Here is a 14306-nt window from a genome sequence, read left to right as displayed (position 1 = left end):
TGAACAAACAAGTGCTCCAGAAAACTGCCAGGAATCAGTCACATTTTTATTAGGAAAATCGGAAATAAAATCTCAACCCTGTGGTTTAGCAGCGACAGCAGTGTTTTGGTGAGGTGCACAGAAGGCACATTGCAATGTAAAGGTGCAATACAGTCATTAAAAGCAATAAAAAATTACAAGAATACTTATAGACTAGGGATAACAAAGCTACTCCTTAGGAGTGCCATAAAGCCCTGTCATAGTAACATACGTACCTCAATCCAAAGCCGGCAACTGTCTTCAGGGTTTTGCCACTGTGGAAAACACGGCTGTGACAAGGACACTTTTCACAACACTGGACAAAGTTGACCCTCCATAACTCTCGATGGAGCAGATGGAACGCTGTCCACATGCTCTTCTAAAAACATCCTGAGGCTGACCACGATATAATGTCAAAAACCATAAATATTTAGTGCTGTAGCATTGCTTGTGTGCCGTACGTTGGGGACGGGATGACAGTACCGCGCAGAAACGAGTACCACGCAGCAAACAAACCTTTAAACACCCCCTTGAGTCACAAAGTAACAAATGGGAAAAATCAGTATCAGCAAAAATGTGATATTCTGTACAGATGAATTATCTAAACAGCAATTCTTCCATTGCTGGTGCAGGTACCAAGGAGCAACAGCTGAGGGACGCGGCCGGTGATGCAGGTACAACTCACACTAACACACCGTTCCCACCCTGCACGCTCCTTGTTTTCATCCAGCAGCCTGAGGGGGGAATTTCAGAGAGGACAAATCATGATTATAATAACACATTTCACCTTGAAAATAGACTTCTTTCTCTTAAAAAAGAAACCTAGTGTTTGCAGTGAGTATCACATACCCTGTCCGCCCACCTCTGACACCGCAGAGCTCCCTTCACCAAAAAATCCATGTCAGACATGTAAAGGGAGCCAAGAGCTAAATACTCTCTCTTCACTGCACTGCTCCTCTGAACGTGAGACAAGCAGCAGAGTCCTGGGGTCTCTGAACTGTTTTTTGAATTATTTACAATCCTCATGAAAAAAACCCTCTCCAAAACACAACCCTGAATTCTGTGTATTTCTGGTCACGTCAGTGTCCTGTGACAACCACCACAGGTGTCACTGCTTCCGTGACTCACACCAGAAGCAGCGGCCTCACGACTGCATTACCTTGTCCTTTCCTAACGCTCCCACAGCTTAAAAGTACCAAACCAGCATCAAGTATGGCAAGTGAAGCCAGGAAAAGAAACTTCTCCCGTGCCTTGAGCAAGCATCCTACTGGGAGCAGGGAACTATCAGGACCTCATTCCAGCAACTGTCCCCATGACGGTCCTGAGCACGGAAATAAAGGTCTGCAGCGCCTCTGGCTTCGCCTCACTCTGCTTCACCGAAACCTGCATCTCCGAATCCACCGCCTCGAGCACCAGCTCTGTTAGGAAGAGGCAACCTGTGTCATCCTGAGCACTGAGATAAGCTTTCCAGGGCTGGGCGCCAGCTTTGCTCATGGCGATAGTCTGGATGTGGACAACGTGCAGAGCCGTCTGTACGGCATCCGGGTGAACAGTCCCGCGCCAGGGCAGGGAGAGGCGGCAGCTCACGTCCAAGCTCAGCCAGGTCTTCTCAAACTGTTCTGCAGGCAGGTAAACGTCAGGAATTAAGGTCAGGCTGCCTGAATCGGGGTGAACCTTGAGGACTTCTTTGTTCCCTTCGGAAATAAGCGACTCTGAAATGAAACCACAAATGTGTGAGATGCAGCACGTAAGGTGCAGCTCCTGGTTTCACAAAGAACATTCTATGGACCGCCAGCTGAAGAGGGCTGGAATCACAGCGCCTTCAGGAGTGATCAATAGAACACAAAGACAGCATTCTCAAAGCACTGTGATGTTCTTCCAAAGAAACCCACATGAGAATATCTACTGACAAGGAGAGAACAGATCCCAGATGGAGGGGAGGTGGGTTACCTGTGTCTCTGTTCCTGGAGGCCGCACAAGGAGAAGCGTACGAGGGTTCTGCTGGCTGGTGAGCAGTGATGAGTGCCCAGCGTTCCCTGCCATAAACTGGTGCCAGAGTATTAAACTCTGAAGCCCACGTATTCACGGGTCGCTCAGTCTGGTCTTCCAGGAGCCCCAAAGAGGGGTCAGACTTGGGGCTACACAGGACCCGCTTCACTTCTTCCACACCGGACTGCAAAAGGCGATAGTAGAACAATCCCCGGTCTCGTACTGCCATATCCATCTCCTCCTCTGGGAATTACAGGGCCATAGTTATGGAGAATACTATCATCCAGATTTCCCCAAAGTACTAAATTACTAAATTACTCAAAGCAGATTCCCAGGGATCCAGCGCCAGCCTGTTACACTCACCAACCAAACAGCTGGGGCCAAGCGGCAGCCCAAGGCATGAAGCCACCTCACCTGGCCACCCTGGATGGTGTCCTGGCAGCCAGGACGCTGACACATGGCACCCAAACGCTGAGGGCGCAGCCAAACCAGGTCCCCAAAAGCCTGGGCTATCCCTTTAGTGAATGAAGGGAACCCACCGATGCAGTAGTGGAGCAGTCTCCCCAGCATGTCCTGGCACTCTGCGGGACGAGACAGGAAAAGTCGCACCAACGCCGTCAGAAGCTCCATCTTCACTCCTGGGAATGTCTCCGATTTCACGTTCTCCACAAAGTCCTCTAAAACATACGGGGCGTTCGGTACTTTCTCACCATGTGTGCCCAGGAGCCAGATCAGCGCTTGCTTGCCCTGATGGAACCACAGGAAAAAGAAATAGCAAATTGGTTGCCGGCGTGAAATAGACATGAGGGGACCAGTCTTGTGAAGATTTCTGGTTCTCGCCCGCCCATCGTGAGCCAAAGCAAAGCCAAAGAGTCATTGTCCACCCATCCTCATGAGCTGCCAGCCCCAGGCACAGCCGCCTCACCTCGTTGTCCTGGATGGAGTCCTCGCAGCCCGGCAGCGCCCGACACACGGCATCCGTGCACTGGGGACACAGCCAAACCAGGTCCCGAAACGCCTGGACCACGGCTGCAACGAAACAAACGGCTCAGCATTCACCAAGAGTTATAAAACCACTAGGAAAAAAATAAGAAGACCAAAAAACTCCACTCAAGAGACTTCACAAGTCTTGGCTGGGGAGGTAAGTGCCTCGCGTGCGACCATGATTCAAGATACCCTTCTTCAAAGTCTCATAACACTGTGTTTGTCAGGGCAAAGCTGCACCAAGTCTAAAATAAAGCACTGAAAGTTCAGATTGTTCCTCTGGCTGCTGGAGAGTGACCTTTCTTCTGGACATTCCCCAGCCTGTAAAAAGAGACTGACTCACAATGCTTCAGACACACAAGGTTAGAATGACAAATTAAAACTAACACCCATTCAAAATGAGTCTCATGAACTTTAGGTCAAAATTTTAAAGGCTCTGCTGCCCACTTACAGAAACACCAGCAGCTTTAAAGACCTAATTGAACAGCAAACGTGTGATTTTCAAAACTGAAAGCCACACCATTTAAAAGAGAAGGTAGAAATGGCAACGGTGTGAAGTTAGGCCTGAGGGCAGCAGAAGGAAAAGAGAAGCCTGGGTACAACTGATCAGACTATTATATGAGGAACAGAAAGATTTAAAAGATCTGTTAATCATCTTGGTCACTAAAACGTCTCTGCAGAGTCCCTCCCTCTCTAAGTCAGCAGGCGGCACCCAAACAGGAGCTTCCACATCAGACCATGAACGCAGCTACAACCGTCTCGCCCTTCACCATAAAGAGCAGCTTAAGGAAGGAAAAACTACAATGCCCAGTCACACTCCTGCTCCCGCTCCACCAGGAAGATGCCAATTAAACTAAATGCCAAGTGCCTTTCAGAGCCTTGAGTTTGGGATCAGAAGCCCCAGCAAAGCCACTTTCTGAAAGTGTAAGCCAGGCAAACAACGTGTGGCGGGTTACCTGAAGTGATATGTTCCTGCTGAAGCCCCAGGAGCTCTGTCAGGATCCCCACACACTGTTCAGTGTACGTCCTGGCAATGTTGCCTGCAGAGACACCAAACCACATACAAGTCAACCTTTTATCAAGTGAAATAGGAACCACAAGCCCAACTATTCATCACAAACTTGCTTCCAAGAAACGGTCTCTCTCTTTTCCTTTTTGACTACGATTTCTGAATGCGTAGTCAAATGAGCTTGTTCCCCACAGAAGGGATATGTTCCTTTCTCTGAAGCCAAGCCTCAGAAGGCTGAATTTTTCTTGAATGTAACACATAAGAAAGGCCTTTCAGCATGCCTGGCTTTCTCCTAATGACTACTACAGAAACTCATATTTTGAAGCTTACAAAAACCAAACTAAAGTGCCCCAAATCACCTTAACTCTGTCCCCACCAAAACTCAGAGAACAAGCAGGTATTGGAGCAGCTCCTCCACCCACTACACAGCTTCATTCAACACTGCAAAGGCTCATTAGTAAGATGAAATGACACAAATTTCTTTAGAGTATCTCATTAGAGCAGAGTCATTTAAATGAGGTGCAGTGACGTTATGTACAACCTGAAACAGCTCGATATCAGGATTTCTGAAAGAAAATGTGGTTTAGAAATGGGGTCACACAGATCAGTGAATTGGTGTTGGCCCAGATGTCCTTCAGCAGAGAAAAGCCCTTATTAAAGGTCTGGGGCTGCAGCTGCTCCCACTCTTACCTATGGCGAAGATCGCCCCTTGGGCAAGCTCCTCCGACACGTCCGTGCAATAGCCCTTCAGCTCCTCCAGCACTTGCTGAACGTTTTCATCATTCACCAGCTCACACAACACCTCCATCTTCTGGCATTTGATGTAGTGGGGCTCCGAATACGAACAGAAGAACTTTTTGTAGTGGCTGCTAAAATGGCCGGGGAGGCTACGGAGGATCTGACGGACGTGGCACAGGGCGGTGAAGCAGAGCTCTCTGCTCTCAGAAGTGCAGGCAGACAGCAGCGGCCCCTTCACCCTCACCAAAACATCTGTCTGCACATCTGGGTACTCCCTGGCCAGCACCAGGAAAAGCTTGGTGGCTGCCATCACGACGCTGGTGCTGCTGCTTTTGAGATAGTCATCCAGTAAATTGAGGATGTCAAAGAGCTCCTCCTCGCTGCGGGGTCTGTAACGCAGCAGGAAGGTCAGCACCTCGCTTTGGCCCCACTGATCCAGATCAGCCATCCTGCCAAGAGAATTAATGCAGTTTGCGGGAGCCAAGAAGCGCATGAAGATCCGCGCTGAGCAGAGCCCTCAGCCCCAGAGCTTCTTGCACCTGTTCCAAACCACATGCCGTGCTTCAGATGTAGACACCACAGTTTTATCTCAAGAGAACTGACCGGTTTACGCACATCGGCTTAACCCAGTATCGGCCACGTGCGCTTTTGCTGGTGCTCTAAGCCAGACAGCAACACTGACAAGAACCCTGGGCAGAGCAATACCCCTCTTTTGCCAGATCATGTACAATTTCTTCAAGCAATGGATAAGTTATACATCTTTCAACAGACTGGGAGAGGTACACTAGAACATACCTGTCCCACAAATATACAACGTATACTGTCACCAAAAAGAAAACAATCACATTAACTGACAATTCCAAAACAAACCACCAGCTGAAGCACAGGCTCGCTAGAAAAGCAGGGCACCTCAGGTTTCTCTTCAGATCTTAGCATAAAAGTAATTTGGTTTCTCTCAGGATGGGCACCTCCATCTTTGGGTGCTTGACTCTTCCCTTCGAGTTCTGAGAGCTGCCCAGAAATACCTGCTTTGCCACCATGCAAAACGCAAGAACAAGAATGAAGCTTCTGGCACCGTCTTGATATTGAAGAAAACAAACCTGTTGAGGAGATGATGAGCAATGGGCTTGTTGATGACAACTCCTCCCTCCTTCTTCAAGATCTCCTCTAAAGCCCTCAGACAATTGACGACTACGATGGGATCCTGATCACGAAGCAAACTGTAGAGCTCATTCACCAATGCACCATCTGTAAAGAAGCCGAGGTCTCTGTATCAAATTCTATCAACACACTGGAATTTAATCACTGCCTATGGGCATTTATCACCAACGAAAGATCACTTGAACCAGGAGAAGTTGCCAACACCACTTCCAGCTCTACAGTAACACCCGCCCTCAGCACAACTTTCCCTGAAGGTCTGTGGATGTGAGAGGGGCTGTGGAAATGGGTGGGTGTTGCAGGAGGCCCTGTAAAAGTGGGTACAAAACTGTGGCAGAACCCTAAATTACTCCCTTGAGACAGAAACGGATGCTCTGATGCAGAACCTCGCAGTGCCTGGTGTTTCATTAATGATTCAATACACACCCATAGCTCATCTTCCTTTCCATAGAATCAGGGAATGTCCTGAGTTGGGAGGGACCCATAAGGGTCATCGAGCCCAACTCGTGTCCCTGCACAGGGCAATCCCACAGGTCACACCGCATGTCTGAGGACATTGTCCAGTCTCTTCTTGAACACTGTCAGGTTGGGGCTGTGACACCTCCCTGGGGAGCCTGTTCAGTGTCCAGCACCTCTGGGTGAAGAACCTTCTCCTCATGTCCAACTGACCCTCCCCAGCACACCTTGCCATTCCTGTCACTTTCCTCCCTCTTTCCATCTTGCAACCACAACAGCCCAGAGGCAGCGCAGCAAACTCAGCCCGAACCACGGGCGGGAACACGCGTTTTCAGCAGTCGCGTGCCCTCAATTCCCCCAAGCTCCCCGCTCTTCCGTGGGGCCCGGCCCAACGCCCCCTCACCCACTTCGCCGTCCCCCTGCAGCTTCACCATCTTGGCGCAGCCCAGCACGGCCACTCTCCGCACGTATGACGCTTTGTCCCGCAGCCCGTTGAGGAGCGGCTGCTGCAGGTACTCCTGAATGCCCGGCATCCTGCGGAAGGGATGGTTAATGAAGGAACGTTGTTTTTACAAAACCGAGGACCTGGCACCTGACCCCAGCTGTGGGGAAGGACCAAGAGACATCAGACTATGAATCGTTAATATAAAACAAAGTCTTTTCAAACTAATCCTGGAATGGATGCTGATACCTGTATTTACAAGTTAACCTAGGCGGAAAGGAGCCAAAGAGCTAGGAACCTATATTTTAAATAGATCAATAAGGGGAAGGGTACTGTTAGAACTAGATGAACAAAATATGTAAACTGAGGCAGGCGGCGGGTAGTTTGTAAACCCTGAAGTACCAGCCAGTGGGGAACTGGGGAAAAAAACCACAGCCAGGATTTGGGGGGGATATAAGCAGGGGCTTTTTGCCCTATGATGCATGCCTACCTCTAGGGAGAACACCCAATCTTGCAAAATCATTATTGAAATCACAGAATGTCAGGGATTGGAAGGGACCTGGAAAGCTCATCCAGTGCAATCCCCCCATGGAGCAAGAACACCCAGCTGAGGTTCCACAGGAAGGTGTCCAGGCGGGTTTGAATGTCTGCAGAGAAGGAGACTCCACAACCTCCCTGGGCAGCCTGGGCCGGCTCTGCCACCCTCACCAGGAAGAAGTTTCTTCTCATAATTAAGTGGAACCTCCTGTGTTCCAGTTTGAACCCATTACCCCTTGTCCTATCACTGGTTGTCACCGAGAAGAGCCTGGCTCCATCCTCCTGACACTCACCCTTTATATATTTATAAACATTAATGAGGTCACCCCTCAGTCTCCTCTTTTCCAAGCTAAAGAGCCCCAGCTCCCTCAGCCTTTCCTCATAAGGAAGATGCTCCGCTCCATTATCTTCATGGCTCTAAACATAAAATATATGCTTTGCTGAAAGATCCTGCCTGTGCCTATTATATTCGCAAGGTAATTGTTTCTTACATCCCGCGGGCCAGCGGGCGGACACCCCGACCCCCGTCGCACCTGAGGCCGCACATGCTGCGCAGGGCGAGCCCGCGCACGGCGGGGCTGGGGTGCGCGCAGTCCTTGCGCAGGGTGTTGACGGCCAGGAGCGCCAGCTGAGGCTGCCGCGGGGCCTGCGCCCGCAGGTACAGCGACACCAGCTTCTTCTGCACCACGTCGGCCGCCGCGCTGGCCTTCACCATCTCCGGGAACAGCGCCGACACGTCCGCGCCCTGCGCCATGCACCTGCGGGAGAGACAGCGCTCAGCGCGGCCCGGCCGCCGCCGCCCCCGCGGCTCCCGGTCTTCCCGCCGTACCGGATGACGCGCAGCACGGCAGCGCGGTACCGCAGCGGATCCGCCTGCACATGCGGGTTGGCCAGGGCCCGGCGGAGCTCCCGCACCGCGTCCTCGCCGCCCAGGTACGGCATGACCGGAGTCGCTCCGAGCGCCGCTCCGCTATCGCCCCGCAAACCCCGGCCCCACCGCGCCTGCGCAGCCCCGCCCTGCGCACGCAGCCACGCCCCTAACGCGACGCAACGGTCCCCGCCCCGTCTCTGCGCTTGCGCGGCACCGCCCGCCAAATTCGGCGGGAAGCGGCGGGAGAGGGAGCTGCCACCCCCGGCCCGCGGGCGCCATGAACGGGACGGTGATCCCCGGGACGCCCATCGCCGTGGACTTCTGGAGCGTGCGCAAGGCGGGCGGCGCCCGGCTGTTCTTCCTGTCGCACATGCACTCGGACCACACGGTGGGGCTGACCAGCACCTGGTGCCGCCCGCTGTACTGCTCACCGCTCACTGCCCGCCTCCTGCACCGCCGGCTACAGGTACGTGTGCCCGGTCCCCACCGCCCGGTTCTCGCCAGCCGGCCCTCACCGCCCGGCCCCCGCAGGTGCCCATGTGCTGGATCCGGCCGCTGGAGGTGGGACAGAGCCATGTGCTGGGCGAGGAGGTGACGGTGACAGTGACGCTGATCGACTCCAACCACTGCCCCGGCTCTGTCATGTTCCTCTTCGAGGGCACGTTCGGTACCATCCTCTACACAGGTACAGTGCAGCCCTTGCGCCCCCACCGCAGCCCCCACCCCGCCCTGACAGCTCTGTCCTTGCAGGGGATTTCCGCTACAGCAGCAGCATGCAGGGTGAGCCGGCGCTGCGGGGCCGCCACATCGACCGGCTCTACCTGGACAACACGCACTGCCACCCGCAGCAGGCCCTGCCCTCGCGGCAGCTCGCCACGCGCCAGGCCGCGCACCTCATCCGCGCGTACCCGCAGCACCACGTTGTCATTGGTGAGTGCCACGCCACGCTTGCCTTACCCTTGGTGAGGCCTCTCGGCTCCATGTGCCCCCTAGAAACATAGAACCGTTCCAGGCGAAAGAGACCCTCAGGATCATCGAGTCCATCCATAACCTAACTCTAGCACTAAACCATGTCACTAAGAACCTCATCTAAACACCTTTTAAACCCTTCCAGGGATGGTGACTCCACCACTGCCCTGGGCAGCCTGTTCCGATGCCATTTTCAGGTAGAATTTTTTTCCTAATGTCCAACCTCAGCCTCCCCTGGTACAACCTGAGGCTATTTCTTGTCCTATCATTTGCCACTTGGGAGAAGAGACCAACACTCTCCATGCTCCAACCTCCTTTCAGGCAGTTGCAGAGAGTGAGGTCTCCCCTCAGCTCCTGTTCTCCAGGCTAAACAACCCCAGTTCCCTCAACCACTCCTCATCACACTTGTGCTCCAGGCCCCTGACCAGCTTTGTCACCTCCCCTGCACTCTCTCTAGTACCTCAGTGTTCTGATGATGAGGGGCCCTGCCCCATCCCTGATTCATGGTTCTCCTTGCAGGTGTTTACAGCCTGGGGAAGGAGACGCTGCTGGTGGACCTGGCCATGGAGTTCAGCACCTGGGTGGTGGTGAGCCCCTGGCGCCTGGAGCAGATGCGGCTGCTGGAGCTGCCTGATGTGTTCACCAGCGAGGAGGGGGCCGGCTGGATCCGTGCTGTGGACATTGCTGAGATCCGCTGGGACACCCTCGTCACCTGGAACACACTGCACCCCACCATTGCCATCCTCCCGACGGGCAGGCCTGTGAAGGTCACCCACCCCAAAATCCACACCATTCCGTACTCTGATCACTCGTCCTTTCTGGAGCTGTGCGAGTTTGTGAAGTGGCTGAAACCTTGCTCGGTAATCCCAATTGTGAAGGGTGGCACGTGCCAGACTTACTTTCAGAAATACCTCAGTTCTGCCCCCCAGGCGCTTCCTGACTTCCAAATCCCAAGGCCTGTGCAAGAGTCTGTGCAGCAGGAGAGCAAAAGGAAGATGCTGGAACCCCTACATCTCTTGAGAAGAGCTGCCCAGCATTCTGTGCCCCGAGGAGTTGTTTATGAGTCCCCAGAGAAATCCACTGAGAATTCTGAAGAGTTCACAAGCGTTAGGGTTCCTCAGCCGAACTGCTGTGAGTCAGCTTTCTGCTCGAAAGAAGGTCACACTTATTGTCACACGAACAAGGAGAAAGCGCAGGAAGACCTGAGTGGAGAACAGCCAGGAGCAGCGAGTGCTGTTAGCCGGGCACCTGCTCCTGATGAGCACTTTCCAACTGGGTTTGCAGAGCAGTATTTACTCACTCCCTTAAATGTCCTAAAGCAGAACTCCTTACAGAAATTTGACAAGCTGGTCGAAGATTTCTTTAGGAAGGGGGAAGCGTCCTAAAAAATTGCCAATGCGGTTGATAGCAGCGGTTCTGGAGGTTCTGCTGCTGCATCTCTGTGCTCCAGTTTCCCATCAGGAGAGAGGAGCTTAGCTATGGGGCTCTGCTTTCTCTATCTCTTGTTAGAGGATAAGGAGGAAACTAGAACCAGTTTGTAGGCATTACACTTTTTAAATTATTCTTTATTTATTTTTATATCTCTGTTTACATCTGTTGGGTGCCCACGCCACACTCGGGCAGTGTGGTTCCACTGCGCGTGTGCCTGGTACGCACTTTTTGCAATGGCTTACCTGTCTCTTGTGACAAAAGATTCAAGGTGAGCTGCAGAGGGCGTGAGCTGCCTGCAGCTGAGGTAATTAATGGAGTTGGAATGTGAGAAAGAAGCAGGCAGGGCAAAATCTGAGAGCCCCAAAGATTCTTCTTTCTATGTCTGAAACGCCTCATTGATAATGAGTGGTTCATTCCAAGATGTGTTACAAATATTAGGTACTAAGTTATATTTTTTTAAATGGCGCTTAATGAAATCTAGAAAACAGTGTCTATAAATCTATTGATCCATTTTTTATCTATTAATCTACAAATACCTCCAGGCAGCGCTGCTTTTGTATCCAGCCACCTGCAGCTGGATGCAGTTCTGCTCTCCTGAAAACACCTAATGTTAACTGTCAATGCCTTTTCAGGTTATTGCCTGGAAAAAATACGAATTGTCTGGTTTCTTGAGTTCTGGGCTTTCTGAAATGGGTTCCTAGATCCTCTGCAGTCTCTGTGCTCAAGTCTGTACATCGGAATTCTGCTTGATTGCAGAGCGCTTCTGGGAACTGCCAGTGTTGTGCTGGGGCCACTGCCTTCCCATCCACTGCCCTCCCGTCCACGCTGCCTGTTCTGGTCGCACAATGGCAAATGGGGTGTAAGATAGTGAAACATCTGCTCAGTGGTGGAAAATTCTCAGTGTTAGCAGCACTGTTTGGCAGGAATACTGTGGCCGAACAGCAAAACTGGCTCTGTTGGTTACAGGTCAAGCACTTTGCCGCTCAACTGCAGTGAGCCAGAGCCTGGTGCAGTCAGGAAGCGTCGCTGGTGTGACCAGCAGCCACCGTGGAGCCCGGAAACGCTGTGGTTTTCTGTGCCAAACTGCATTAGCAACACTACAGATTGCCCTGACCCCACAGAGAGACAGCAACACTAGAGCAGAAATGGTCACTAAGCGCTTTTCTGGAGCTACAAACCAGTGTGTTCTTCACCTTTGTCCAGCCTCCTTTTTGCTACCCTCAACAGAAAATGTTTCATATTATCTCGGTCAATATCAGAGTATCTTCTGAACGTAGTGTCCTGCAAGGCCTCTCCAAGAGGAGTCAGCTCCATGGACTGAATTCCCCGAGTCAAACCAGAAAAGGAAATGTTTGCTCTTGGAGTGAATCTAGAGCTCATGGACAGCTGGTCTGTATGCTCCTGTTCCTTGGAGGTCTCTGTACGGATTATTTGCTTATCAAAACTCAACTGCAAAAGCCCCATCAGGTCAGCGCTGAGTGGAGACACCCGCATCTTTTGTAACATGGGAGACTGCCAGGGAAATAATTGTGCTGTGCTTGTGTAGTGTTTTGTCTGCTGCTGGCTGCCTTGGAGATGCAGGCTGTTATTTGAATATTGTTGACATTTCAGTGACTCATTTGACAGGCAGGTGAGTGAAGCGCTGCCTGAACTCCCCTACTCCCATCCTGCTCTCCCCTGCTCAGGAGGAATGCTGCCTTTGAGTCACCGCTCCATTTAGGTATGTTGCAAATGACCTCGGAGATCTGATGCGTTTCACTGCTGATGTTTTGTGGCATCCAGCCTTTCCTCCTTTATTCTTATCAAGCATTCTTATCAATCATTTATTTATTCAAGTAGATGAAGTAGAGAACCTCCTGGTGAACTTCTGGGCAAAATAGAATTGTAAATGTTAATTCTTTACAGAGGCAACGCTGATCACACACAAAAGTGAAAATTGCAGAGACTTCAGAAGCTGGGGATCTGCACCCTGTTTCCAAACGCTTACTTAAGACTGCACAAGAAATTCTGGCTTTTGTTACTACAGCTTGAAACATAATTTATTTCAGAAATGGCAGGAATTATCTGAATTATGCAGAGCCAGGGAAACCTAAAATCTCTCAGTGTTTCAAAGGCTACAGAAGCAGGAGAGACTCGACCAACAATCAACATGTTGGAGATCCTTGCCTCAGCACAGTGGGTGTGTGAAGCATTTCAGTGCCTCTTGTTTCCTCCCTCTCTTCGGTGTTAAAATACTACTTTTGTGCGTTGTCCTAAAATCCTGGAAAATGCAATGTGGCCTTATGGGGAAAACTGGCAGGGGAGTGTTAGCAGTGCGGAGAGCTGGAGTGTCCAGCACCAGGGTCTGAACGTGCTGCTGCGCAGGGCTCTGTCAACGCTGCTACCACAATGCTGTTTTGCTCACAACAGTGACAAGGAGGAGCTGTAGCCAAGTATTAGCTGGACTGGGTGATATCTAAGGGCCACACGCTTGGAAATTTACAGTCACCCTGGCAGGAAAAAAAAAAGGTGCTCAGACCAAAGCCTTCCCAAATCTACGCATGCAGAGCACGCCTGAGCTGCTTATCTCTGTTCCGCAGTTGAGAACCGAGCCCCAGTGGGATCAAACAACTCACCCAAGGCCTTACCGAGATGCTGGGAAGGAGCACAGTTCCTCTTGGCAAGACTTCAGCTCTGTTTTAACCAGCTGGATCAAGCGCTGCCGTGTGAGGAGGGCAGGGCCGGCTCACGGTGCTGCCCCTCAGCTCCTTCCACGCACCGGCCTCGCAAAGTCCAAGCACAAGACTGTGAAACCATTTAGTTGGCTCCAGCTTCTCTAAAACCACATAGAAAACCACAAAGCACAAGTTACTTGTAGGATTTTACACAAAAGAGCAATACTGTCCCATTCAGTCTTCTCTGGGGGCAGCTTGTCTTAATATCCATTTTAATCTTATTTAGTGCCCCAAATCATGGCTGCAGTGAGAACTGCCCAGCATTCTCTCATGGAAAAAAGTTGCACTTCAGTTTCTGCAAAGCAGAAATACCCCAAGGTACTTTATTATTTTTTTTTAATTGTTATTGCATGTTATTTTTTCCCACTGATCATCTCCATCTGGAGGCAAACTACAAGTCTTGATTCTTTATGTTAAACGGTACAAGTCTGTGCTTGTTGTGCTGCTGTTCTAGTAAATATGAAGTTGTGAAAGCTGAGAGTGTTTGTAAACATTGTAAAGCACTGTAAGCTTTTGAGAGAAAACCAAGAAACGTCTCTGTTATATTGTTTTGACTCTGGAAGAGGCTGAATTAAAAAACCCTCAGAAGTGCAGCTCTGGAGTGGGTGATGCTGGAGACTGAAAGGAGCTTGGAGCCAGGGGGGTCGGGCTCTGCTCCCCAGGAACAAGCTCCAGGAGCAGAGGAAACGGCCTCAAGTTGCACCAGGGGAGGTTGAGGTTGGATCTGGGGAACAATTTCTTCCCCAAAGGGCTGTGGGGCATTGGAACAGGTTGCCCAGGGCAGTGCTGGAGTCACCATCCCTGGAGGGCTGGACAGACGGACATCAGGTTCTCAGGACATGGGGCAGTGCCAGGGCTGGGTTATGGTTGGACTCCATGATCTTGAGGGGCTTTTCCAACCCAACCCATTCTGTGATTGTACAACTCGCCGAATCCCCTGGGGACATGTCCGACTCTGAGCAGACGCTCCAGCCATCGCTCCTTTCCCAG

At 51.4% G+C, this 14306-nt stretch overlaps 2 protein-coding genes across 2 annotated transcripts; one reads left to right on the top strand and one right to left on the bottom strand.

The window, feature by feature from the left end:
• Positions 1-25: 25 nt before the first annotated feature.
• On the bottom strand, positions 26-8323 carry AP4B1 (adaptor related protein complex 4 subunit beta 1). The gene is made up of 10 exons (XM_065854481.2): positions 8161-8323; positions 7865-8089; positions 6756-6886; positions 5839-5986; positions 4691-5187; positions 3948-4031; positions 2933-3036; positions 2547-2754; positions 1969-2250; positions 26-1730 (listed from the first exon to the last, which is right to left on the bottom strand). Exons 1-10 carry the CDS (start codon positions 8271-8273, stop codon positions 1303-1305), a joined length of 2220 nt encoding a protein of 739 aa, XP_065710553.1. The 5' UTR covers positions 8274-8323; the 3' UTR covers positions 26-1302.
• Positions 8324-8418: 95 nt separating this feature from the next.
• DCLRE1B (DNA cross-link repair 1B) lies at positions 8419-13848 on the top strand. Its single transcript, XM_065854482.2, has 4 exons — positions 8419-8668; positions 8734-8887; positions 8953-9132; positions 9691-13848. The coding sequence occupies exons 1-4, from the start codon at positions 8480-8482 to the stop codon at positions 10554-10556; spliced, it is 1389 nt and encodes a 462-aa protein (XP_065710554.1). The 5' UTR covers positions 8419-8479; the 3' UTR covers positions 10557-13848.
• Positions 13849-14306: the final 458 nt, after the last annotated feature.

The sequence above is a fragment of the Patagioenas fasciata genome, chromosome 21 (assembly GCF_037038585.1).
Source record: "Patagioenas fasciata isolate bPatFas1 chromosome 21, bPatFas1.hap1, whole genome shotgun sequence".
Lineage (NCBI taxonomy): Eukaryota > Metazoa > Chordata > Aves > Columbiformes > Columbidae > Patagioenas > Patagioenas fasciata.
The sequence above is the reverse complement of the archived record's forward strand: the minus strand, read 5'-3'. Positions and strand labels throughout refer to the sequence as shown.

Excerpts from the sequence above, each read along its gene's own strand:
- AP4B1 (XM_065854481.2), bottom strand. The coding sequence starts at position 8,273 with ATGCCGTACCTGGGCGGCGAGGACGCGGTGCGGGAGCTCCGCCGGGCC. Across the intron at positions 4,032-4,690 it reads AGGGGCGATCTTCGCCATAG|GCAACATTGCCAGGACGTAC; the intron begins GTAAGAGTGGGA and ends GTGTCTCTGCAG. Across the intron at positions 1,731-1,968 it reads CTCCAGGAACAGAGACACAG|AGTCGCTTATTTCCGAAGGG; the intron begins GTAACCCACCTC and ends GTTTCATTTCAG.
- DCLRE1B (XM_065854482.2), top strand. The coding sequence starts at position 8,480 with ATGAACGGGACGGTGATCCCCGGGACGCCCATCGCCGTGGACTTCTGG. Across the intron at positions 8,888-8,952 it reads CGGTACCATCCTCTACACAG|GGGATTTCCGCTACAGCAGC; the intron begins GTACAGTGCAGC and ends CTGTCCTTGCAG. Across the intron at positions 9,133-9,690 it reads GCAGCACCACGTTGTCATTG|GTGTTTACAGCCTGGGGAAG; the intron begins GTGAGTGCCACG and ends TTCTCCTTGCAG.